General features: G+C 36.8%; 1 protein-coding gene across 1 annotated transcript in view; it reads right to left on the bottom strand.

Moving 5' to 3' along the window:
* The window catches only part of LOC139979746 (pikachurin-like), a 102,307-nt gene that overhangs the window by 19,605 nt on the left and 56,504 nt on the right, over positions 1–26,198 (bottom strand). The window contains exons 4-7 of the mRNA XM_071990825.1: positions 25,335–25,542; positions 17,440–17,584; positions 4,185–4,374; positions 3,542–3,667 (exon numbers count right to left, since the gene is read on the bottom strand). Coding sequence (XP_071846926.1) covers positions 3,542–3,667; positions 4,185–4,374; positions 17,440–17,584; positions 25,335–25,542 — 669 coding nt within the window. The remainder of the gene's footprint in view (positions 1–3,541; positions 3,668–4,184; positions 4,375–17,439; positions 17,585–25,334; positions 25,543–26,198) is intronic.

Below are 26,198 nucleotides of genomic sequence, written 5' to 3'. Positions count from 1 at the left end.
TCGTATAATTTAAAAACATTTGAAAGTTTAGGGAAGGAAATGGAGGGGGTAAGAACTGTCAGTAAAGTACTGCTTTTACAAGTACTCTAATCATGCTGTAATTTGAGTTGATTAATTATTTCGAGCCCCTCATAGGAATTAACAAAACAGTCAAGCATTGTTTTACATCTTGTCTGATTTTTCTTTCATTTTCCCAGGCTTCCTGTGAGAAAGTTTCCCATCAAAGTACGTTGCTTTTCGTATTTGTGACTAGTACTATACTTCATTGCTACAGTCATTTGTAAAGCTAAATGCAATTTCTGTTGAATGAAAATGTTCACCCACCACCTCCACTTTCTCACCCCCCCACCCCCACCCCTAAAAAAAAGCCTGCGTCTTCCACAGGTCAATTAGAACAGACATGGATCCCATTGCAGTTATTAGGCAGCAGCAGCAGGTGACCTTAACATGCTCTACTTCAAATTTGAAACATTTTCTTCCGTTCCGAAAATGACTTTCCCTTCCTGTCAAAGTGCAAGCTTATGATTTGGTTAGATAAAGAGCTTTTTACGGTAAACTGCACAAATATCACATCATCAATCACCCTGGTATTTAATTTTGCCTGGGAGTTTTTCTCGTTCCCTTCTTCTTTCAACTCTATTTTGTATGTATTTATTTTTCTTCTATTTTCTCACTGAAGTGATTATATATGAGTCGCCAGGGGAGATGTTACACACGTAATAAAATGATGGGTTAGAACTGCTAATACTACGAAGCACATTTTCCGAGAAATACATTGCATGAGATGGAATAGCGGATTCCACAATTTTATTCAAAATTGTAAGGAACTTGTCCGGGACGTTAATTGAACGATAAATCAGATTGTTCAATCATTCTCAACTAAGATCAAATGTGGTAAAACCACTATATTTAAAATGTGTCTATTTTAAATAATTTAAAAATCTAGGATTGTGTTGTGGAGTGTGTGAACATCCCACTCTGTACTGGACAAAGTTGAATGGCCTTACACATCATCGATGATACAACCCATCATGGCAGCCGCCCAGATTCTGACATAGAGTAAAACCTTGCAGCTTTAATGGATTTATCGAAAATCTGGCGAGCCAGTTTCTTCGGGAAGTCTTTTGTAACGGAATTGCAAAGTAGAATATATGCAAGAATGCCACGCAATATGCTGGTCTGATGTTCCCGTAGCATCTTGTAACAATATAGAATCGTATCCTGCGCCATTCATCGCCGGGTAGATAGTCAACCTATCAATTGTGTGAGGCAACGATTACAGAAAATATAAACAAAACTCAAGAGAGACAATCACAGAAGAGAAACTTCAAGATTGATGGTCAACATAAATCCTGTTTCCTCCTCTGCTTCCTCCCGTTGAAAGTCTCCCCTTCTCAGTTTTGCTGAGGGGAGAGACGGAGAAAAACGAAGAGAGAGAGGGAGGCAGCGACAGATGGAGACGGAGACAGAGAGAGATGACTGCCAATCTCTTAATTGTTCCGATTGAAAATTGCAAGAGGTTTTTTTTGCAGTCTGACTCCAACAGGATTACATCACTAGAGGCCAAAAGATTTACTGTCGGTGATGACGGGGATTCATGTCACAAGAGACAAATCGATTTACGGATCTTGTTAAACCTTCTCAAGAGGATGGGACGAGATTACATGAATCTTTCCGGTCACACGTAACACGTTCTTTTGAGGGGAAAATCCTGCCAAGGACTCCTCGTTGTAAAATGGAAAGGAGAAAAGTGGTAGTTGTCAAAATGGGATGTGAAATGAAAATTGGTACTGGTAGAAAATCCTCCTCCCTGGGTGAAAAGTTTGATATGGGACGCGAGAAATATATCAAAACCGATGTATACTAGTGGATTTATAACACGGTACTCATCTTGAAGAAATTCTGGAAAAGTAATTCATGACAATGGCCAGTAGACAAAAAGAAACGGGCACTATGGTTTCTTGCTTAGTGGAATATTAAAGTGTTGTATGTCATCACCTAATATCATAATCTTGCCCACATGTAAACAGCTTTTAACCAACAACTGTATACCAAGTTTGGCTACAATCTGATTCAAGGTTGCAGAGTTATAATTGCAATGGTAAAGAAAATGTGGGCCAAGATGGTCCCAAACATATTGGGCACCACAAATTCGGGTCCAAGCCAAGGCATGTGTCCCAAAATGAATTTGAGGTGGAAATAAAATTTAGGCCAACCCAGCTCAAAAATGGGCACAGATGGTCCCAAACCAATTTGGACTACATGTACCAGCTATAATGAAAGACATTATCTGAATATTGTTGTAACATACTAACATACTCTCCAGAAGCCCTACAGTAATGTTATCCATCACAGTTCATCACAAAAACAACAGGAATTAACACCACAATAACATTCACAGTTCATCACAAAAACAACAGGAACACCACAAAGACCAGAGGTTTTGTGATTCCTAGACATAAAATACTGTATGCAGTCATCTGATGATCCATACAACCACTGAATAAGTCAGACCTGATATGATGAAAGAAGTCCAGCCCATGACCATTACCCTAGCATTAAGGCTACCTTATGTATAAATAATCACCTGTGGACACCAATGAGAGTAATTCACTGATAAGGATTTTTGGCCTTTAAATAACAAAATTCCCCCCAATATCCAGCTCATAAATCTTCCTCTCTATTATTATACAGTCAAATAAATACACTGTCAAACCATGGATATTTCCTGTACCTAATTGGGCTAAATGAGTCATTTCTGCCATCAACCCCTTTAACAACGATAAGGAATGGAAAGAAAGAGTCACTGCTTTATTTTATTCATTACCAAATATTTTGACAACTTAATAAAAACACCACTCAACCTCCCCCTTCCAATCATGAAGTACTCTCAGAGAAATGGGCAACTCTGGTCTCTCTCTGGCCACTTAATTGAGATTGCAAAGATAACCTGTTGGCATTTCCTTGTTCAAACTGGTCTTGATAAGAGCCAGGTGTATTGTAAAGTCAACACAAGATTATCAGTGTTATCAAACAGATACTTGTAGCTATGCACACTCATATTAAACAGATATTTTCACTTTCTAACAAAGCTACGCGGTGCCCCAAGATTATACATGAGACCTTATTGCACAGTACTATTCCTAATGTGTGTATCACAAAATAAAGTTGAACAAAAGTCTGACAACATCAAAGAATAATAAAAAATATATATAATGGACAATGGAAGACATTTACATAATTATCAGACTTTGACCTTGGTTGACCTCAAATCAAATACGACTCCTTCAAAAGAAATAATAATAACAAAGCAGAAATCTAGAAGTCACCAAGGTGGATGCAAACACTAAGAGCAAAGTTCCTCCCAGCTTTACTATCTGGGTTCGGTCAGAGAGGAAGATCGCAAGAGCGACCTATCTTGTTCCACTTTCGCTGTTTACAAAAAGGAAACCGTTGTACTTCTTTTCACTCAGTAATTCCGCTACCTTAAAGTGACATTTAAAGACATTGGCAAAATTCACAGTCAGCAGATGACACCTACCTTCTTGACATGACTCTCCGTGGTGCCCTAACGGACAAAGGCAGACGTGACGATCTGGTCGGATGACCGAACAGGTACCCCCATTATTACACGGGCTCTCTTGACACAACGGCAAGGTGCACTCACCTAGAGAGAGAGAGAAATATATACATATAGGCCACGAATGAGAATACAGAGAGCCAAACGGCCTTCCTTAGTTATTGTCCTGTCACATTTTCTATAATTACATTTTGCCAAAATAGCATACTGCAAAATATTGTTTCTCAATTTTTTTATCATCTGATATTCTTGGCAAGGTACGATTCTTGATCTCTTGCCCGGAATGCAGAGTGGAATTACGACAAAATGGAAACACCATTAATGAGACAAGACACCACCATTAAAGGGATGTCATGGCATATGACGGCACCACTTACAATGGCATGAAGAGATCAAAGACATGTCGTTACATGTGACTATAACACCAATAAACACAATCTAAATGACACTCCAGGTACCTTCCAGGTACCTTCAACATGATCATAAAACCAGATACATATTACAAACGCAGCGAGAGTTGCTTTCTTTGATTCCCGAGGGGAATAATATACAGACACTTGGCATTGCTTTCTCTTATTCGATGCTAATATTCTACTCATCTCACCGACATTTACTCCGGTTTCTGCTTCTCCCTGAGGTGTAGGTCGGAGATCTACATTTCTGCTCATGACGAGTAGCCTCTCGACGCAGCCTTCAAATCCTTTGGTCGCCTCAGTCTTCGAGTAGAGGTGTGACAAAGCTGGATGGCCGCCTAAGTACAAGGGTTCTCGTAAGCTTATTTTGGTGTAATCGCCCTGTGAGAGAATGACAACAGTTCAAGGCTTTCGTTTATCTTGTTAAACTTGTTAAACGGTGAATATATCCAGTCACGTAGTTCATACTTTGTGGAAATTTTTTCCCGGATGAACAGCTGACTGGCAGTTTACCATGCACGTATGCAAGAGCATGTTTACAGATGTTTCAAAGATTGCATACAGTATAATGAGAATGTTCTTCTCGGATATTTGAATAATATATAAATCACAGTTTATAACACAAAATTCTTTCTATTCTCAGGATTTACGAATAATGATCACTGAGGTAAAAATGACAACCATACACTATAAATTTACTCCAATGAAGGTTAAAGCAAAATAGAAAACAAACAGTGTTTAAAACCTTGTTTTATGGTTTTATTTTGTTGGCATCTCTAGCAATATTTAAGTGACTGTATATAGTCCCTTTTAAAACCACTCTGACAAAATTGAACAATTTTTTTGCTGCATCCCATTTTCCTATTCTAATGTCTTTCAAAAAATTCATTTTCATTTACAAATTCTTTAATGAGTGAAAATGTCATTCTTTGTGCAAATTCAATGATAACACATATCATTCACAGAGCTGTTTCAGGAGATGAAAATTTCATGACAATACTAACGATCATTAAAACCCATCATTTAACCCAACGTCAAAGAATCATTGCACTCAAATTCATATTCTGTCATGTTACAACTGTCAATGACCTCTGCGTGCGTGCGACAATATACTTTGACCATTTTGTTGAAAACAATTTGCCATAAAAAATCACTTTAAATGGATAATTCTGAGTTCCAAACTGTTCCTATTTTTGCCAGCATATTATATGCCAATTACATTTCACTGAGCATATGTTGGTAATTGTCCAAACTTCCAATAATACTTCTAACAAGATAGAAACCAATTCAGATTTCTCTCCAAGAGGTATTCTTAGACAGTTAATAGAAGTATAATGTTACACTATCAAGGTGACAGAAAAGCCAAAAAGACAGAGGCTCGGCCTCCCTATGACTATTCCTTTCATTTTCCGTCGTCCCCGACTTGGAATCGTAAAGAGACAGAACCATTTTACACTTGAAGTAGTCAAGGTCATTTACAGTATCTTCAATGTAGTCAAATAGCCATGTATCATGCCTTTGGCATATATATATATATACAACTCACTACAATTTCAATATAATTCAATATATATATATACATATATATCTATATACATATATATATATATATATATATATATCACCAAATTAGAGCTACCATTATTAGATACAGGTGGCAAAGCCAGTAGAATGAAGACCTTCCTTACTGGTTTCGAACCTCTGGACATACCATCATTGTCCATTGCGTAGTGGTTATGGGTGTCCATATATAAAAATGGAGCCTGTGTCCAGGTGGAAGGTTTTTCACTGTTCTGGATTTTCCAACTCATTACAATTTCAAACACATATATATATATATAACATTTCCGTCTGGAAGACAGTCTTATCTTGTAGTGCTAAGTACCTCCACATACAAGTGGGAGAAACTGAAAAGCTACTACCTTACATTTCATGTCAGGTGGGCTATCCAATTTTACACAGTTTTAGCTCATATTTTGGACATTTCAAAGACTATTTCAGAACAGAAGATTGTGGATGAAAAACCCACCTTACTTGTAGCTGGGCAGAGGTTAGACTCACAACCTTTCAGATACCCACTGTATCTACTGCCCCAGCATTTTAGCCAACCCACCATAACACTGGTATGGGATGAAGGGGAGACTGCAGTCTCATTATAACCATGGCGATGGAGCGGGTGAGGCATATGCCCCTCAAAAAAACTTGGTGGATCATAGTGTTGTATCACTGAGACACCAAGCCATGTAATATTCAAAAATAAACTAGATAGCCCTCAATTTTAATTATTAAGAGACCAATGAGGTAACACACATTGGGCTACACCTAATTAGCTAACAGATTTGATCTTAGTCCAATACAAAATATTCTGTGTCCCACAAATTTTAATGTACATATTGCAAACGTTAAAAGTCTCGCGCCAGATGGATGTTATCGTACGTTATCGCAAATCCAATTCAAAAACTATACGAGCCTTGCAGATTATGCCAAACAGTCAGAGATAATGATTAAAACCCTTCCGGGCTTCATTTCCTACTCATTTAAACAAATCCCCGAGTGTTTGGTTTGAAATTTCAGAAATGTTTTTCAAGAAGAGGGAGAAAGAGAGAAGGCAATAAACAAGAAAAACTGGTTTGAAAACTAATCTTTTGATTAATGAGATTATCTCCTAGAAACAAGATGGGTTTTTTTCTTCTTTCGTCATTTGATGCCAAACGTAATTCCTCTGCAAAATCAATTTACATGTCCCGCTTGATTTATTTCAAGTCTCAAAACAGAATGATCTTCCATCATTTGATCCTTTTTAATCAAATTACAGACAGAAAGGAGGGAATACTGACACAAACAGAGAGAAGAAAAACAAAAGTAATCATATTCCTTGACATTTTACAAATCTAATCTTTTGCCACCAATTGCATTCATCTACCAAACTGTCAAGAGTCGATCAACGTTTTTGTAAATCTTCACAGCAAAAACTCTGTAATGCCGGAAACCAACAAAAGGTTATTAATTAATTAATTAATTTTGCTATCTGTTTATCCAGTAGCCTCTTTGGCAGCTCTAACGATCACAAAGTGTATTTTTTAAACCAAAAACAAAGAGCAATGAAGATGGTACATTGTATGTCTGAGATGAAAACTGTATTGCACAATCCGACAGACGTCTTAACTAACATATTTGGTTTCAAATGCATTTTCCGAAATGTTTGTATAAAAGGCATTGAAGACTCGCTCCAAACCGCGTGCAGCCATCTGAAAAAGTTAACTTTCTGTTGCTTGCAAGTGACGTTTTGTTTGTGTCACTACAAAATGCAGACAGTAATGAAACGTGATACCTTGTTATCTTTAGCTGGACCTGAGATGTCCATCGCTGTATCGTTTATACACTGCTGTGGGTATTGACCGCAGCTGGATGAACTGACTGTACACTATTGTCTAATTACCGATGGTAGCAAGTTGTGTGTGTATTTTCGGGGATTGATGGTGGTGTCGAACACTTCTGTTACACCTCTTTCGAAACTAGGTCAAATTACCGGCATTAGACGTTTCTTTTTGGGCAAGTCTTCACACCCTTTAAAGCATGTTATGTACTACTTTTTATGTCTCAAAGAAGCTGAGCCACATGTAACATGTGTTACCAGAAGGTGTATTGAAGAGTTCCCCGCCCTCTCCCCCCCCCCAAATAAAATTTATGATAATAATATTAAAAAAAATGAAACAGAAAAATCAATCTATGAATTCAAGCATTACATGGAAAATGACTGAGGAATCAATGTTGGGCACGAAACTGACAATTGTAATTCTAAGGAGTAACTTTGATGGGGTATTGTTACACCACCCCTAATTAACTACCAGAAATATCTTAAAATCACCTCCATGTTTTTAAAAAAATGATACAACACACTTTATACAATAGCTGCTTGGGATTAATATACATGCCCACTGCACAGAGCTGTCCTATCTGAACTAACCTGCATCATGAAATTATTTCATCTCACCTCAAAATATTAAAATGTGGAAGTTTAAACACAAATTAATTTAGGGCTACGATATGCAATGGGAAGTGCTGTACAGGCTTAGGGTAAGTGTTGGTATATTGTTAAAGCAAAACCTCAGTAAATGTTGTCAATGACTTTTGTCAAAAAAATACCATGGTTGTATTCTGAACTTTAGATTCGGAAGAATGAGAAAAGTGGCCCTTGACCCTGCAAGTGGGTCGGTGGGAGCGATGCAGAGCTTAAATGTCACCAATTTTTGTGGGCTAGATAGATCAGAGTTGTACGAATGTTATGGAGAGATAGGTATCAGAAAGCAGCAAAATATTGTTTCATAATTATTATTTTCTATTCTCTGTTCCTCTATTTGTGAGATTGTAGACGGATATTTAAACTCAAGCGGTCAGCAGCCAAACTTTGGAAATGAGTTTTAACCGATCAAAAGACCGACCTGCATGACTTCAACCCAACATTAGAACAACAAACAGAGCCAAGGAAACAACACGCCAAAAAGAGAAAAAACATCAATTAGGGATTGACGCAGAGACGAGGGTACTCCCCTGCGACACTGGGAGCAAGCTACTACAAGAAGAAAACAACCGTAGCCAATTGTCTCGGTTCCTTGATTACAAAACCCTCCAGGGAAACATTTATTATTTCTGTTTAAACTCATAAACTGTGAAAACTTATAGTGTCGGAAACTACACAAAATATATCGTTCAAAGAAGAGACTAAAAGGTACAAAAAGTTAAAAGAAACCCGCGATAGAAAACCTCAGCGAATAGGGTAAAGATGGAATCGGGGGAATTAATAGTCATCTCGAGTAGCCGTATGAACTTTGAGGAAAGGAAATGATAGAACATTGCCAAAAGCATTTTAGTGTGTGAAGTTTCATCAAAATTCATTTTTCATCTTTTTGAATTTTGAAATCAGCTCTACTTAATATTGTCGCTTCTACCTCATGCTTTTGTGAAAGAAATATATATTTGGGTAAAATCGTCTTTGCCGTAAGGGTACGGATATTAGTCACTTGGCAAATTACTAGTTTTGATAACTTTTGATTCATTTATGCACTTTATTTGTTGCAGTATACTTGAAATTGTAAACTTGAAAACATTGAAATGGACATTTAATAGAACCTGTTAACTCTGTTTTCCAATATTACAGGAGATGTGGTTTTATTCAAATAATTGCTGAAATTCTTTCCAACATGTTTGTTCTCCTAGCTATAAGTGAACAATTTATTGACACCTACGAATGTAGAGAAGGGATATGTCAAAACTTTTGGGGAAGGGTGCAGTTTTTTTATTGGTAAGAATTTACAAATTCCTCTAAATTTGGTGCAGAATCCTATAGTTAAACCTAATGGAGCACTAATACGCAAATTATAAAATGACACTACACTGGACAGGAAGCAAACAATTTTTCATATAATTTATCAAAACAATACCCCATCAAGATTGGCACCACAATGTCCCTTCTCCCGTGTACACTCACATATCTGTCTGCAATATAATATGCCTTGTATTTCCCAAACACCGTGGGACGGCTTTATAACAGGTGGAACGACCAAGACAGGTCAAGCTATATTCCACAATTTCTTATATACTCTTTTTACAACAAATGCCTTTCTCTAAAGTCCTTCTTTTCCCAGAATTTTAGGGCAAAATAACAAAAAAACACACAGCTGAAGATGACCTGCTTTGAAGGGGGGATGTCGAGGGTCTTGCTGGGGGAACCGATGGGGAGCCACTTGAGCAGCTTAAACGTTCTCGTACCTTCTCTGCGAAGGACGACACGATTAAGTCATGGACTTTCACTCACCTTGACAGGGAAGACAGCATGACGTTTTAAAGAATGGGATTTCTCTGCTCAGAGAGGAGAGAAACGATCGGTCACATATTTGCAGATTGATGTGGTTGGTATATCTTGCCTGCTTGTTGAAATGAGCCTGTTTATCTAAATTAATATGTAAATCAGGTTGGTGGCAAAAGTCATTGAACTACTGCAGCCATAAGATTTCACTGAGTACGGTTTAAGAACACATGGTGCCGATCACGAACCGGAGAGAATTATTTAGAGCAGGGGAGAAAGTACATTTCCACACCTGACAGATGAATAAAAACAGGAATTGTACTACATGGTGACCATATCTCAACAGTACATGTCTAGCTGAGTCAATGGTGATAAAGTTAGACATGCACGGACACTGCTGTACTTCTAAGATGTAAACCTAACCCATCATCCTTATATTTTATGGTTAGAGATCTTTGTGAGTAGCAAGGAAAATCTTGCTATTTTGGAGAGATAGTGTACAGCACCTTATGTCTGTGGGACCTGCTGTTTTGTAAATGTTTGACTGTTGTTGGCCTACTGTAGGTGAAACTTTTGGTCAATTCCACGATAAGGTCATCATCATCGTAACTAATTTTCAAATGTATTATATATATCAAACATTTACATATTTTCCTTAAAAATATGACCCATGGTTCTCATTAATTAACAACAAAAGAATTGTCAGTTTTGTATGGATTTTGGGGGCAATTTTGAGAACTGGTTGCCATAGAAATGAAGATTTGATAAATAGGGTAATTTAAGGGTTTTTTTCACATAATAAACAAATAACCATCAGTTTCTGAGCTGAAATAATTGCTAATAGGAAGGTGTATCTAATATCATCCCAAACACTTCTGATATTGAGGTGGGGTAGGGTGCAATTGCTTAGAGAAAAAACACCCTCTATTTTCTGTCACGCGAGTCAAAGAAGATTATTCATTCTTGACCCGCATTATATTTTCTTCTCATAATACAGATAAAAAGTCTATATATAAAGACCAAAAGATAACCACTATTTATTTTCCCCCAGTTGCTCGAATTGTGTAAAAAATCTCCCTTAAAAACTGTCATGTGAGTCACATCATGTGAGCCACATCATGTGAGTCACATCAACATTCCCTAATATTCAAATCAATATTCCCCAAGACTGTGTAGTTAGGTATTGAATCATGTTGAGAATATAATGATTCTAGACCATAATAAAATGCACATTCTTCTCTGATAGTTTTGCAATTTTGTCACTGGTAAGGTGTATTCACATATTTACCTACATAGCATACAAACATCACATATTGGTCATTCCGTGTGAATTCAACAAATTTCCAGAAAACTTGGAAGGTCACTGAGATAGGAAGTCTTGCAAAGTTTGAGCGCTCTCTGTTACATACTTTTTGAGTTATGGCCTTTCAAAGTCGGGTATCGGTCCAAGTTTCGGCCGACTACTGTAATAGTTCAGCCACTATCACCTGGTGCCATGTCTGGGACCTTACAAACCTTCAACAACACATCACAGATGTCTGCAAATACTGACCAATATCTACCCCTTAGCAATAAAATCCATATAAAGCATCAAATTGAGGATTGGCAAATCCTTTGAAAATTTTTGAAATCTTCTCATTCAAAATTAAAGTTTGTTTTTCAAGCCATTTTGGGACTTGAGTATATGGTCTTTTCACTCCAATTAACAACAACAGACCCCACTCCCATAGTGTGAAAAAATATTGCAATTTTCAGTACTTGGCTATTTCATGTTTTGTGTACTCTAGTGCCCAAAATGACTGAAATAACATGAAAAGTGATTGAAAGTGACTTCTTAATGAGAATATCTCAAAAATGAACATGCCATTCCACAACATGTATTTAGTCTGTCTAGTAGGCAAGGGGTGTGGGTGTTTTAGTATTTAATTAACATTTTTCTAATTGTTCTAAGATGCTTTAATAATTTGTTATTGTTTATGTCCTCTATATTTGCACTTTATTACCCCATTTCTTAACAGATACATTAGTAAGTTCTACTCGTCACACAAGTCACATTTGTTTGTCACATGAGTCACGGTCTGTTTGTCCCATTATTTATTTATTTTTTTCAAAATTGCCTCTATAATTGAGTAAGTGTCTTTTATCTGGCATATAAAATGAAATATTTTAAATTTTTTATTAAAGTTTACAAAACAAGATGTGGGTATAAGTAAATGTCCTTTTTTTTCCCTTAATAGTAGCTGTCACACAAGTCACATCTACTATGTTGCTCATTTCTGCAAAAATATGAAATAAAATATTTCATTTTCACAGATACTAGAAAGCTTGAGACAAGGCTTACCTAAATAAATGATAAACCTTTCCCATTTAATTTCTCATGTCCTATAATAAAACAAATTGAAGTGACATTTTGTTCAGAATGTCAGGTGAGTCCTGGGGTTACTGGAATGCACCTTTTTACTTTAATGTAAACAGTTTTGACAGGTATTATTACACCACTGCCATCACTAAGTCTTGTTAAAAGTTTCAATTTTTTTTAATTCAGTGTTTGCAAACTAATGACAGCATATTTAGACTTGTTCAAGTCTTTAGCCTGGTGTGAGAAGGAGCTGTGGAGTGTTAAACCTGAGATATCTCCCAAATGTAGAAATAATTCTCTTTAATAGTTGTTTGGAGAAGTTTTTCATGGCAGTTATCTTTATCATATAGATTAATAATGATGGTTTTGTTTGTGTGACCTTTTAATCATAGAAAAGAAGAGAAATAGATGGCCTAAAATATGCTAGGAGGACTCTGAATGGTCACTAGAGGTCATTTTTAATAACAGCTCTTCTCTCCTCCTCATACAGTATGTATTTTGATACTTCTTTGTGACAAGAAACAATTTCTGTGGCAATCCAGTAACCTAATATAGGCCTTATTCACAAACATGAAAAAATATGGAAGAAACTTCAGCCCCCCCCCCCCCAAAAAAAATTGACAAAAATCAACCAAGCTGATTACCGTTTTAGATGTATAATTTACAAGTGATTAATTGTAAGAGTACTCTAGTTTTGACTTTCCTCACAAATCCCCTGGGATGGACTCACACACCCCCCCTGGGAGTTCATGCACCCCAGTTAGGGAACCCCTGCTATACCCCCTTTACATAAACACAATCATGATCCACTTTAATATAGTTTCTCATCCTGGAACCTTTGTCCCAGCTCCTAACTGATCCATCTTACTCTATCGCACCTGTACACCCTAATGTGGTCTTTAACGTCAACCTCAATTAACCAGCATCATCAATTCCTTTCATTCTTTTCTTTTTTCTTCTCTTTCATCCATTTCCTGCTACTCCCATTGAGATTAACATTTTGCCACAGCTATTTTAAATCACAATTCTGTAATAAAAGGCACCCAACCAGCCATCGTGAGTCAATATTTTTTAATAGAAAATCAAGCATGAATGTCTTTATTGTGGTTTCAACTGTCTCTTGTTATTAACTTCAAACATGAATCTAAGGGCCAGCTCACATCTGCTTTTCCTCTAAACCACATTAACCATAATCACTTTAACAGTCTGATTCTTTCTCACTCTCATTTCACATTTTTTTTTCTCTTTCTCTCCCTTCTTTAGTCAAATTCTATTGAAGCTTAGGTGGTCTTTGGTGAATTCATGACTCTTTTGGCCACAAAACACCTGCCAAACTTCTCACCAGAATTCTCTAAAGTTCTTGAACTTTGTAACTGCACATAAGCATAATATATTTTCATTTTTTCTTTCCCCCATATTATTTTTTGTTAGGGTCATTCCATTATCGGATATATTTTAAGCTTTTGAATTCTTGAAAAAAAATTGTATTTATATATTGAGCTGGTACCCTTTTCTTTTCTTTCTTACATAGTCCTATAAAAGGATTCAGATATTCCAGTGATGCATAATTGCGGTCTTTCTTGGAATCTAATTTCTGAAAATTTCGATAAAACATACCTTTAATTTCAAAGGACCACCCCTGAAGAGGAAACATTTTCAAATTTTTGAATTCATATGCCACTCCTGCCCTTAAGATACTGAACCATGAATGTCTCATAAGATAAAAAAAAACTTAATAAGGGGTTTTTTACCTAAATTTTCTTATGGACACCCTTTGTGACAAATGCAACGTGCTGCAGGGGCTTCAAGGGCGTTCTGCTTATTCTGAATATTCAAATATCATCTCGCTCCATCGATATGCTAATACGACACGAAAGACCACCTGCACCTGGGGAAACAGGGAGGGGGGGTGTACCTTAAGAAAGGATTGCAAATATTTTGGTACAGGCATTCTACCAGATATGTGTTTCTACTTTATAGTGAAGCCCATAAAAAGCTCCCTTCATATCCTCTTTCCTCTCCCAATACACACACCTCAGCTCCTGCAACCATTGAATTAAGGTTTTCATATCAGTATGGATATGTACAGAGTAAATAACTCATAACTTGTTGATCGGGATAAGGAAAGCATTAACTGTTAGCAGTCCATGCGCAGCATGAAAGATCTTTCTCATTTCTAGAGAGGTTTACATCTTGAACCAAATACCAAATAATTAGCCTTCTGAGTTTCTTTTGAACCAGGCAGGGGGGGGGGGTGCCAAAGGAGGGGAAAGGCTTGCACCATACTGTATATGATACTGTTATTTAAAAAAAAACTTGTGTGATTTACAGTTTCTCAGGTGCAACTTAATTAAAGGGTGGGAAGACTAGCGCAAAAAGAAACGTCTCATTCCGGTAATCTGACCTAGTTTCGAATGAGGTGTAACAGAAGTGTTAGACACCACCATCGATCTCAGAAAATACACACAGCTTGCTACCATCGGTAATTAGACACTAGTGTATAGTCAGTACATACAGGCTACGGCTGCGGTCAATACCCACAGCACAGTATACAAACGATACAGCGATGGACATCTCAGGTTCAGCTAAAGATAAGAAGGTATCACGTTTCATTACTGTCTGCATTTTGTAGCGACACAAACAAAACGTCACTTGCAAGCAGAGAGTCTTCAATGCTTTTAACAGTAAAAAACGAACATTATTGTTTCATGCCACATCTCAACTTAGAGCAAAAACCAATTTCATTCAGCTCTAGCCAACTTATAGCTTTATCAATTTATGCTGCTGACAACTCTATTACTATATATGTGTCGTCTATTAAAGTCTGCATCATAGTCCAAAACAGTTGAGGGGGGGGACTCTTGGTACAAACTAAGAACAGTTTCTATTTCTTTTAGTTATAGGAAACCTGTCAAATATGTACCTCTGCTTGGGACAATTCTTGACAACCTCCATCATGTATCCCAGACCAAACAAATATATTTTGATAAACAACCTGTTTCTATTATCACAGATCATATTTTATATATTTACTCTCATGACCCGAAAACAACCATTGGCTGTCAACTCTGATGAACCTCTCACTACCTCATGGTCTGGTCAATTTGAAATCCACACCCCAGAGAGACCTCTATATTGATGGTGATTTGACATGGGCACAAAAAAAAGAATTGGGTTTGAAAAGATATATTACAAAAATATTAAAAGATATTACCTAAACTGATCAAAAATCTCACTTCCTTAATGCATCCCATGGGTATATAAAGCCACCTGATAGTCTAACAGGTTTCTTCCCCCTCTTGTGATGTATATTATACATTTGACATGTAGTCTGAAACTATTCCTTGAATCTCCAAATTACAAGTTGTTTTGTTAAATTGTCATTTATCAAATGTTGAAGTTTGCTTGGCTTTGTGAAACAGAAACAGTCCTGCATGTGTGGTATCTATTATTTTACTGAATTCAAATACTTTCAGTAACAACTGACTGTTGCTGTTGTCTTGATAGGTAGATTTTATCTAGATTCAAACACCGTTATACTGGTGTTGAAATTTTAAAAGTGGAAACTTAAAGAAGTATAAATTTTCCTTGTAAAATCCATAATTATACAAGAGACCAAGGAAGTGGAAGGGGGGGGGGGGGGTTTAATGGGGAAAGTTATGAGATTGCCCAATCTAAAAAGATACCAGTCATAAAAAAGAAACTCTTCTCCCCCATCAAGTGCGAGAGGTTTTCTTAGTTGGTGAGGAGAAGGGCTGGAATTGGGGGCAGCAGATACAAGAAGGTGCAATAAATTGGTAGTTAGCCTCAAATGTTTACTATAGATGACAACAGCTTCAGTCTTGATTCTTATGCAAGAAGGTAAGTCTATTAGACTGAATGCTGAATTCTCTTTTCAAAAGCAACAAATTTTCACATTATTTTAATCTTCTCTTCCATGGCATTAATCAAATTAAAAATGGTTTCCAGGCCAAGCGAATTTCATGGTGAGAGAAATAACGTTGCAAATAACAACAACAACAAAAAGCTGTTAAATATACTGTTATGCTTCAAATGAGCCAAACAATTTGGTTTTATACTTAAATTGTACTACTGCATATAAATTGTACTATTTTAGTAATAGAATTTTCAAGCATATCAATTTGATAAGGAATATGATCCTTCCTTTATAAAATTAAAAATTCTACTGCAAAATAATGCAATGGATTCGATCCATAAACATCACATGAAATGTCAGAAATGTTTCATGATGTAAATTGTGACAAAGAGGCCTTAACCTTATGATGTGCCCACAGTCATATCAACATGAATACAATGTCCATCTGCATGCATCATCATCAGCAGCATGTCTGGAACCGATCTATCATACCAGGGTGACAGCAATGTAATTTTAGATTCTTCACATTCATGCTAACCTCACCGCAGCAGCTGTATAACATGAAATTACAACCTTGGCATTACAGGAAACCTATATCAGTTTCTCGAGACCAGGTAAGTGAACATGACAATGATACCGTACAACTGCTAAAGTCATACCTCGTGGAAACGATGTCACTTTACTACCTCAGAGGTGAGTCTCCCCTCTCCCCCCCCCCCCAAGCATTCCACAGCCATATGCCTAATAATTTCATCAGTCTGACAAGACATAGAAATGTTTTGGACAGGGTCTAAATCACTGCCACCACTTAAGTTTCCCAAATGATGAGTGAGAATACCCTGGTCCCCTCCCCCCGCCCCCCCCCGCCTCTTGGCATAACATGTCTGATAACTGGTAAGCTGAGTGGATCTGTTATATTACGGCCCATACGGTGAACAAAAGAACAAAACAAAAAGATCAAAATCTTACCAAAAGTGTCATAACAAAAATAAAATTGATCCAAATTTGAAAGTAAATTTAATGTTCGGTTGGTTAACTTATATTTTATATACCTCACTTGGTACAAAGGAAACTGGAAATTCATGAACATTACATCAAATGTTATGCAATTATTGTCAAACATCATGGTCAAAACCTGAATGACAATAATTGTCATAAAAACCACCCAAAAGAGACTTTTCGGTCTTACCTTTCAAAATAAAATTTAAATTGATCCAAATTCGAAAGCAATTTTAATTTTCAGTTGGTTAACTTTTATTTTATATACCCAACTTGGTACAAAGGAAACTGTAATTCATGAACATTTCATTCAATGTTATTGCAACTATTGTCAAACAACATGGTCAAAACCTGAATGGCAATAATTGTGCGAAAATTCAACCAAAAGGGACTTTTCCGTCTTACCTTTGACCTTCCAATGACTGCCTCATCGTCATCGACCCACAACCACCCTTTCCAGTCCTCTCTCTTGATCCTGACCTGGTGCCAATCGTCCAAACTGACAGGGGTCTTGGACTGAATCAGACCTGTACCCGACCCACAGTTAAACCTGAAACAAAGACGATCAAAATAATGGATTCAAATTTAAACAAGCATCACCGACTCGAGTTGAACATATTCAACGTCCGATGTGCACAAGATTCACACCAATGGGTCTGAGACTACAAGGAATGGATCAGATCCCTTCCAGAACTCGTACTTAAATCTGAAAGGGATCAAAATGATTAAACCTGAATAAAAATATAAAATTTTAATGAAATTAATACTGCCGAATGCAAATGCACTCGTTACATCCTTTATAAGTTGTCTTTTTTTTGGGAGGAATATTGAGCACCAATTGAGCAGAACCAAAATAGCTTGTTGCTCATGAACCTGTATTTATGATGAAAATATTTATGAGCATAGCTGGAAAAAGACGAAAGTAGAAAAGGAGCATATCTTTAGCTTTCAGAATCTTCGCTATACAAGATAATTTAAAGTTGATTTCCCTTACAGAATCAGACCCCGCCTTGTGTTCTACCAAATGTGAACAGGGCTTATTAAAAAAGAGTTTGTATATAGTAACTACTCCACCTCTGTTAAACACTACCTTCTAGGCAAGGATAATTCCCATTAACCTTGGCAAATTCTCACAGTTCTCACAGGCCAATAGTGTAAACTCCATCCTAAGAAAAGTACATCACAGCAATATCCAAGAGGACACAATTCATGGTGGAATAATACAGGGATTGCCTAGATTGTCAAATATGTGTTTACAAAAGGAAACTGGGGAGGGAAAAGCCAACTTTGTACTAGAATTTAACAGGAAGTAAAGCGATTAGATAAAATTTTACCTTCTTCTTAAGGTCTGAAATGAAAGCAAAGTTTGATCAGCAAACTACCAGTGGGCTCCATTTTGCTCTGTGCTTGGTACAATTCCCTCCTGCTTATGCACATTTGAATTTTATTGTTTTAACCGGGATTCTACCTCTTTTGTTTGCATATAATCCCACCATCCCCCCCCCCAATAAAATATAGGTCATGAAAACAAATGTAGCAACAACATTTTTGTTAAATTTCTTTCTTTGGGGTGGGGTGGGGGGAGGCATTTTAAGTATGCCTCATTAATGTTTTCTGTTTTGTTATGTTTCAATCTGCCATGTAGTGTACTTATTGGGGAAAAGGTTGTATTATTATAATTATTATTTATTTGTTATTATTATTGTATTTTGTTTTGGAGGGATGTAGTTGTGGAGGTAAGCAGTGGAAAATAAGGGTCCATTGGGTAAATTCTAAAAATTAGTGATAAAGTGGAAGTTGGATGCTAGTATGTTTTTTTTTTCTTGGGGGGGGGTGGAAGATGAAAGTACAAAATTGATCTAAGAGTTCTTTTTTAGGATTCTATCCTCCACATTATTCTCAGACATCAAAAAATGTTTAATGTAAGGACAATTAATATCTCAGGTCGTGGTAAAATACTTGTTGAAGTTTCATCACGATTCACAATTATTTGACAAATTTGGGAATAATGCCTTCCATGTTTGCAGCAATAATGACCTTTGTGGAAGTACAATGGCCTAACGACAATTATTGACCACTATAGTCTGACCGATGCGATCGACAAACATATGTAGTTTCAACTCGGTGATAATGTGGTTTATATCAAAGGTTTTATGTAACAACTACACTTAAAAGATGAAGAGTACCATATAGGCTACCCCTCGCTGATACTCAGTTTACATAGTAATATCAGCTATGAATCAAAGATAATTAGACATTTTCAGGAGTATTAGTGGTTTTAGTTTATATCACAAAGTTCAGCAAATAATAATGTTTACCCACATCCATCTAGGTGATTATTTCAAACTGCCCTTTTTCTTTTGGTAACACTTCCATTTAAAAATATACTTTGAACAGGTGTAGGTAATCATTTTAGCAGGGCACCTTTTCCTCATTATAAAGGAAATTTTCCCCCCAAGAATGCTTCCTCAACATCCTAGAATACATCCAGCTATTCCTGTTTGGGGTTTCCTTTAAATAAATGCGGGACGAGAGGACTGACTCAATTTAAAGGAACACACAATTTTCGAATATAAACAGCAGCTACACTTTGCATGTGTTGTCAATTTTATCAAAAATTACCTGGTACAACCTCAAAATAAAACTATGTCTGATCTTAAAACGATATAGACATGTGCTTTGGCATGTTTCATCGCATGACGGTTAAACTGCCAGAGTATTCAATTTTGAAAAATTCATCGTTCTGACACATTTTGAGTTTTTAATCATAGAATTATTCAATCCCATGCAAAATGTTATATCTACAAGAAGACATGATTCTGAAATTGCGAACAAATATTCAAGTGAGCACAGTTTTCTTTTCTTATTCTTCTATTTTTTTTTGCACTTTTCAAAGCTGTTGTAGATATAAAGACATTCTTCTAAACAACACTACTTTAAATACTTCATAAAGTACCACAAATACTTTCCATAGCCTTTTAGTCTTCAGTGGTCAGTGATTCATTTTAACTCATGTGTAAAAACAATATGTTGCTGATTAAATATGTGAAATGGTTTACCTGTTGTGAATAGAGTCAAATCCAACATAGAGTGATCGATTTCAGATTGTGGAGTATAGTCCAGTGCAAATCTCTCTTTTTGACAGAGAGTTATCGATATCCCCAATGAAGTCAAGCCTACCTAAAGTAGCTTTGCAATAGTTTGTAATAGTTTTCCTGATGAGATCCATTCAATAGTTTGACATCTGGACCTCAGCTAACACCAAATGACCTTTGACCTCCACTAAAAATAAAAGGGTTCTTATACTCACTTTACCACATGCCAGATACAAGCTATGTGATGCGACCTAGGATATCTTCTTTACAAGGTTTGTGTTTATAAGGTTTTCCAGAGTGTGATCTTTGACAATCCCAAATGACCTTTGACCTTCACCAAACACAATAAGGTTCTTGTACTCATTATTGGGAAGCCTCATGCAAAATGAGAGCCAATAAAGTTTTCTTTCTGGAGATACCATGTTTACAAGGATTTCAAGTTTTGACCCCTGGTGACCTTAAATGAACTCTGACCTACACCAAATTGTGTAAAATCTTTACACAACATTTAAGGCTATCTTACCATGCATATATGAACTCCTTTGATATTACAGTTCTGGAGATGCACCATTTTTGAGATTTTCACATTTTGCCTACAAAAATGCACTACAAAAATGCACACACACACAAACTTGACTGCATAGGTTTATACTTGCCTGCCTATGGCTTATAACCAAAAATAATACCTTCTGATTTGCTCTTTGAACACAAATGATTACTAACAAGTGCTAAAAGAGTTCCACTCATGAAGTTTAGATAAATAGAAAAGTGCATAGCCTATGTAGAGATGAAGACAGCTAATTGAGAGGAGAAGGAGCAGCTAAGTAAATAGTAAAAAGTTGTCATTAGTTTCCCTCAGCGATGAAATTTCTGGAATCGATTAAACTCATTAATCAGAAAATTAACCTTCATTAAGAGAAAGAGTACAGAAGGGTATCATAGTTCTTGATCGATTAGACGTTATCTTGACCAATATTCAGTCTTTTCGGACAGAAATTGACACTCCCAAGCAGAGAGAGCAGTTGCTTCAAGGAGGTATGGAGGATTGGGGAATTAAATTCCACCATTCTGGTAAACTTTGTTCAATGCATATGGGAGCCCTTGGTAAACTGTTCCCACTCTCTTGCAATCAAAAAAGCAAGATTGAGGCAGTAAATTTAACAAATAACTTCAGGATGGACACAACCAGATTGATAAAATCCATGTTTGCAGCAGGGTTTAGACTGCTTGTGGACAAAAAATGTTTTTAACTTGTGGTCGAAGATTGTATCACAAAAGATGTAAGCAGCTCATGTGTGATTTTTTTGGAGTAATTATCAAAACTGATTTACTGCTATACTGTGAAAAATATGTGCTCAAGGAAGGATCGAAGCAAGGAAGCACTGGCCTAGAATTTCACAGTTTGAGGCATTTGCTATAAAAATTGAATCCTTAAACCGATGGATTAACATGGAAATTTTCTCCTACACTGAGAAGGGGTCATCATATCATCAAAGTAGCATTAAAGGAGCTTTCCAGAAATTTTAGTATATTTTGAGAATATTATGAAAACTGGCCTAGTATCTATAGAAACATTACAAACGTTTTTTTCTTTTCCCTTGACTGGACAATAACATATCAAATCTAATATTCTGTCTGTTCAGTCATCCATTAAGTGTGTAATCAAAACTACAGTATGAATCGTTTCCCGAACGCACCGAGGGCAGTATTGAAGAATTAATTATACATAGACTCCGGATCTGTGACCTGATTGCTTCACTTTGGTTTCGGCTTGAATACAACGTTTCTGTATGCTGCCATTTTGGATGAAGCTAACCGTAATAGTAATTACCGACTTTGCAATCCGCGTAATACTCTTTGTTGACTTTTGCAATCAGCAGACAGACCCCTTACAATTATGCAAGGTCGCTAAGAGCTGTGACTCCATAGTTTTCCCTTGCGGGAAACCAAGAATGATTGGGGTAAACTACATACAGAAAGAATGGAGTCACGGTTCGGTGTGTCTTAATATGCAATCACAATTAAATCACAATGACCCTTTCACAACCTTCTTGATAATTGTTCTATTAAAGTGAATAATTCTGGTTACAAACAAAATGGGTCACTTTTCATTTGTTCCACTCCATATGAATTTACTAGAGACTTTATTGCAACTTCAACATGACCGTGAAGTTTCAACTGTTACAGAAAAATCGGTTGGGGGGGAGGGGTGATTCTGTTGCCTACCATACTAATTATCTCTTACATCTCCATGGAGTCCACTCAATAATAATAATAATAAATAATAATAATAATGGACATTTATAATGCGCCGGTATCCGTCAAAAAAGGCGCTCATGGTGCAGTGACACAAACAGTGTGACAGCAAAACAAAAAATCAGTTAAATATAGTACAAGACAAACATGCAAGCAAAAATGGGCAACAGTGAACAATTAATTAAACCGTTTTCATCAGATGAGTCTTGAGAGAGCATTTTAAAGAAGCAAGAGATGGATTGTGTTTTACTTGTTCTGGAAGGCGCAAAGGATGGTTGGGCTCATTAAGAGTCCCTAATTTCACTTCTCATCATCTGTCATTGACCATGGATATAACTGACAGATCAACTTTGAAACGACAACAAAAACAGGCAATTGCTAAAAGGTTTTATCGTTAGTACAGACAAAGAGCACAAGGGCAGTTCGTTGATAAAGTATGAGCTTCGCTAAAACGAAAAAACCTCAACGGTCAATTCGAATACGTCGCACTACAGGAAGGAAGTCATACCACCAAATGGTAACCACTTCGCTTTGAATTAAAATCCACCGGAAGCTATATTCACGATAATTGGGTGAAGAACGGATTGTCCCCTTTCGAATTTCGAACTGTAATCAAAAGTTTGTCATGAGACTCCAGGTGTTGTCTACAAAGACACTGACTATTTGTAAGAATTCCCAGGAAGTCACGACTGACCCACCTTTCAATGATAATCTACATGATGGTCAACTAAGTCAGGGTCATATTATTCCTTTCTCTTACTTTCTAGGAACCATTTTGGGAGAGGGGAGGGAGAAAGAAGACCATGGCTACTGTATTGGAGGCAAGCCCCCCCCCCCATCCCAAGTCAAACTATAACTGCCATCCATGCAAAAAATCTTTTTTGATTTGTTCTAATGTCAAGGGAAAACATAAACTTTTCATTTACTATAAAGAAAGCCTATATATGCACAAACCATTTTAATCCAGGGTTTTGGTTTGAATTATAAATGCAATGGGTACCAAAATCAACTCTTAAAGAAAAGAAACTGTCCCTAGGAACTAAGCCTGTAAGTTTTGTCTACCAAAATGTCACCACAATCCATAACATATATTTTACAGATAGGTGAACACTTTAAACATTTTTCCAATGAACACATTAATGGGATATAAAATTGTCGGCACTTTCATGATATGTTTAAATTACTTAATAATCGAGAATATTCCAGTAGGTTGAGATTTGTCTTTGAATATTCAGATGGATATCATATCTTTTTATCAATGTTTTGTAACCATTAGCAACCTAGCAATTTGAAGAGCATCTGCGCTGACATTAAATCTTTAGTATTTCTTGGTAAATTGCCAAAGGTTTTCATAAAAGTTGATTTTACCAATTCTTTTGAGAAAGAAGATGAACATATAGTATGGGGCAAGGAGGTTTGGTTTTGAAACATTACTGATGCTTGCTTGATTTTGCAAGTTTGCAGATTTTGCTCATAAAGCATTGAACTGAAAATTAAGTAAAAGTCTCTACTTCAAAGGAGAAGAAAAACTTGAAAAAAGGATAGTAAAGAATTTTGTAATATGGTCTGACAACAAAATGCTCCTGCCATTAAAATTGATTGATTGAATTGTCTTTATATATAGTCGTGGGTGTAAGATCGCCAACGATCTGTTGCAGCTCCTTTCAGTGGCCCACGCAACGTTATGGAACATCTCAGTACTTGAAGATGTATCCAAGGGTTTACAATCTGCTCGGATTTCATCTCATGTTGCTGCCGCCTAAGAGCAATCAAGACCTCCCTTTTGTTTACTCGTTTCATGTCAAACACTTTCATTCCGGGGAGGATGACAAATTCCCCAGAACGTAACTGCTGGTTTGTTTGAAGAAAGCTGTCCATGAACAATTTGTGTATCCTTTAGGAGGACATTTACATCATCACAATAGTGAAGGAACTTTTAGCCAGCCATAGTTTTCACATACTGGACTTTATGCAATCTTTCACACTCCCTCGACCCCTCCCCCTCCCACCTTGGCCTAGGCAACTCCGCTACAATTTCAACATCCCACCCTACCAATCCCATCTAATAGGAAAAACTGGGTGGTGTTGTCATAAAAAGCGTGTCTCTTTAACAACCAGTGTTTTGGAGTGGTTTCTGGGTAGATTTCAAATTCCTAGTTGGTGGGAGTGGTTTGAGGTCTGTTTTTTTGCAATGATTTCCAAACAACTTTGTTTACCGTAGCTGCATAGCAGTGATGAATGGGAGGGTGAGGGGGGGGGGTGGGTGCCTTCACTTAATTCAGTGGTCAGATGCTGAGGTACACTTACCATTGGATGTTAACTGGCAGGAATGGGTTTAACAAATACATTCCTGCCTCATAATTATCTGATGCTCATTGAAAAGGGACAGTTTGATATAAGTCATTGTTCGACCAATTACCATCAAAATGGGTAGGGTTTCAAATGAGCTTATGTTGGCTATCCTAACCCTAATTAAGCATTACACTACACCACATTACATTACTGTACACATTACATTACACATTACATTACACCACACTAAACTTAATGTTATCAGCCTTCTTCTCAGCAGCTAAGTTTGAAATGTACTGAATAGTTTCCACTTTAAAAGCCTTTGAATAAGTGCATGGCTGACATATTGAAACATAGCTCTTTGGATGGACAACAAGTACCTTTGATGGATTTAACTGGATATCAGATTTGCTTTTATATGTGATTATGTGGGTATTAGGGCGTTTATATCTTTACGACTTCCACCATTTATTTTGTCAACACATCTGCATGCATTCCAACCATTACTGGTTCACTGAACACACACAATACTGCACACGTACTGTTCGGCACCCCATGTCGCCAACACAATAAGCGTCACTGGGGTTTCTCGAAAGAAGTAGAGCAGTTTAAAAATGGTCTTTTCGAGATATTTGCATAATCGTGGAGTAAACTTACCTGAATTGTACGATACCCTTCGATAACGCCACTGAGAAGAAATCCCCGACACCAGATTTGACTGCTCTTTCGCTGCTAAAGAGGATTAAACCGTCTGGATCTGTCGGCTTGAAGTCAACCCTGATTTCAAAGCTGTGATAGGCACCGATCGGCGTTGGGAGGGCCATGTGGCTGTACCCTTCAAAGCTGGGGTAGATTATTTGAATCTCTATGATAATAAGAACAGAAATCGAAATGAAAAATTATTTTAATTTTTTTTTTTGAAAGTAAGAAAATAAGCAAGCCTACATGTAGAAAATGGTTGGATGGATTCCTTAAATTGCATATTTACAGAAGTGATTTCCAAATTTATATCAAAAATTCTGAGTGTCTATATCAGCTTATGAAATGATTGACATCGTCATGAAAAATAGAGTTATTTTGTAGGTTGCAGAACGACTGAAGACTTGAGACAAGTCTAAAAGTGATATGCCACAATACACAAATGTGAATGTTTCATGCATTCTCCATGTTCATAACTCTTTATTTATTGCTTTTCTACATTATGAAAGTTGTTGCTCGTATCTCAATAAGAAAACAGAAAATTATAAACTCTGAGAAAACTTCCAAATTGACCTAAGTTTTCCTTTCTTTTGAGGAGAGCAGTCAGTGGTTGAACATCTCATAGATTTTTATCAAGTGATTAGATGGGTTTGCTTTAATTCTCCTTTAAAGGCATTGAAGACTCGCCCCAAACAGCGTGCCGCCAGTTAAAAAAGTTAACTTTCCGTTGATTGCAAGTGAAGTTTCTCTCTTGACGCTACAAAATGCAGACAGTAATAAAACGTGATACCTTGTTATCTTTAGCTGGACCTGAGATGTCCA

Source organism: Apostichopus japonicus, chromosome 2 (genome assembly GCF_037975245.1).
Source record: "Apostichopus japonicus isolate 1M-3 chromosome 2, ASM3797524v1, whole genome shotgun sequence".
In the NCBI taxonomy this organism is placed as follows: Eukaryota; Metazoa; Echinodermata; class Holothuroidea; order Aspidochirotida; family Stichopodidae; genus Apostichopus; species Apostichopus japonicus.
Note: the sequence above shows the minus strand (reverse complement) of the source record. Positions and strands in the feature narration are given on the sequence as shown.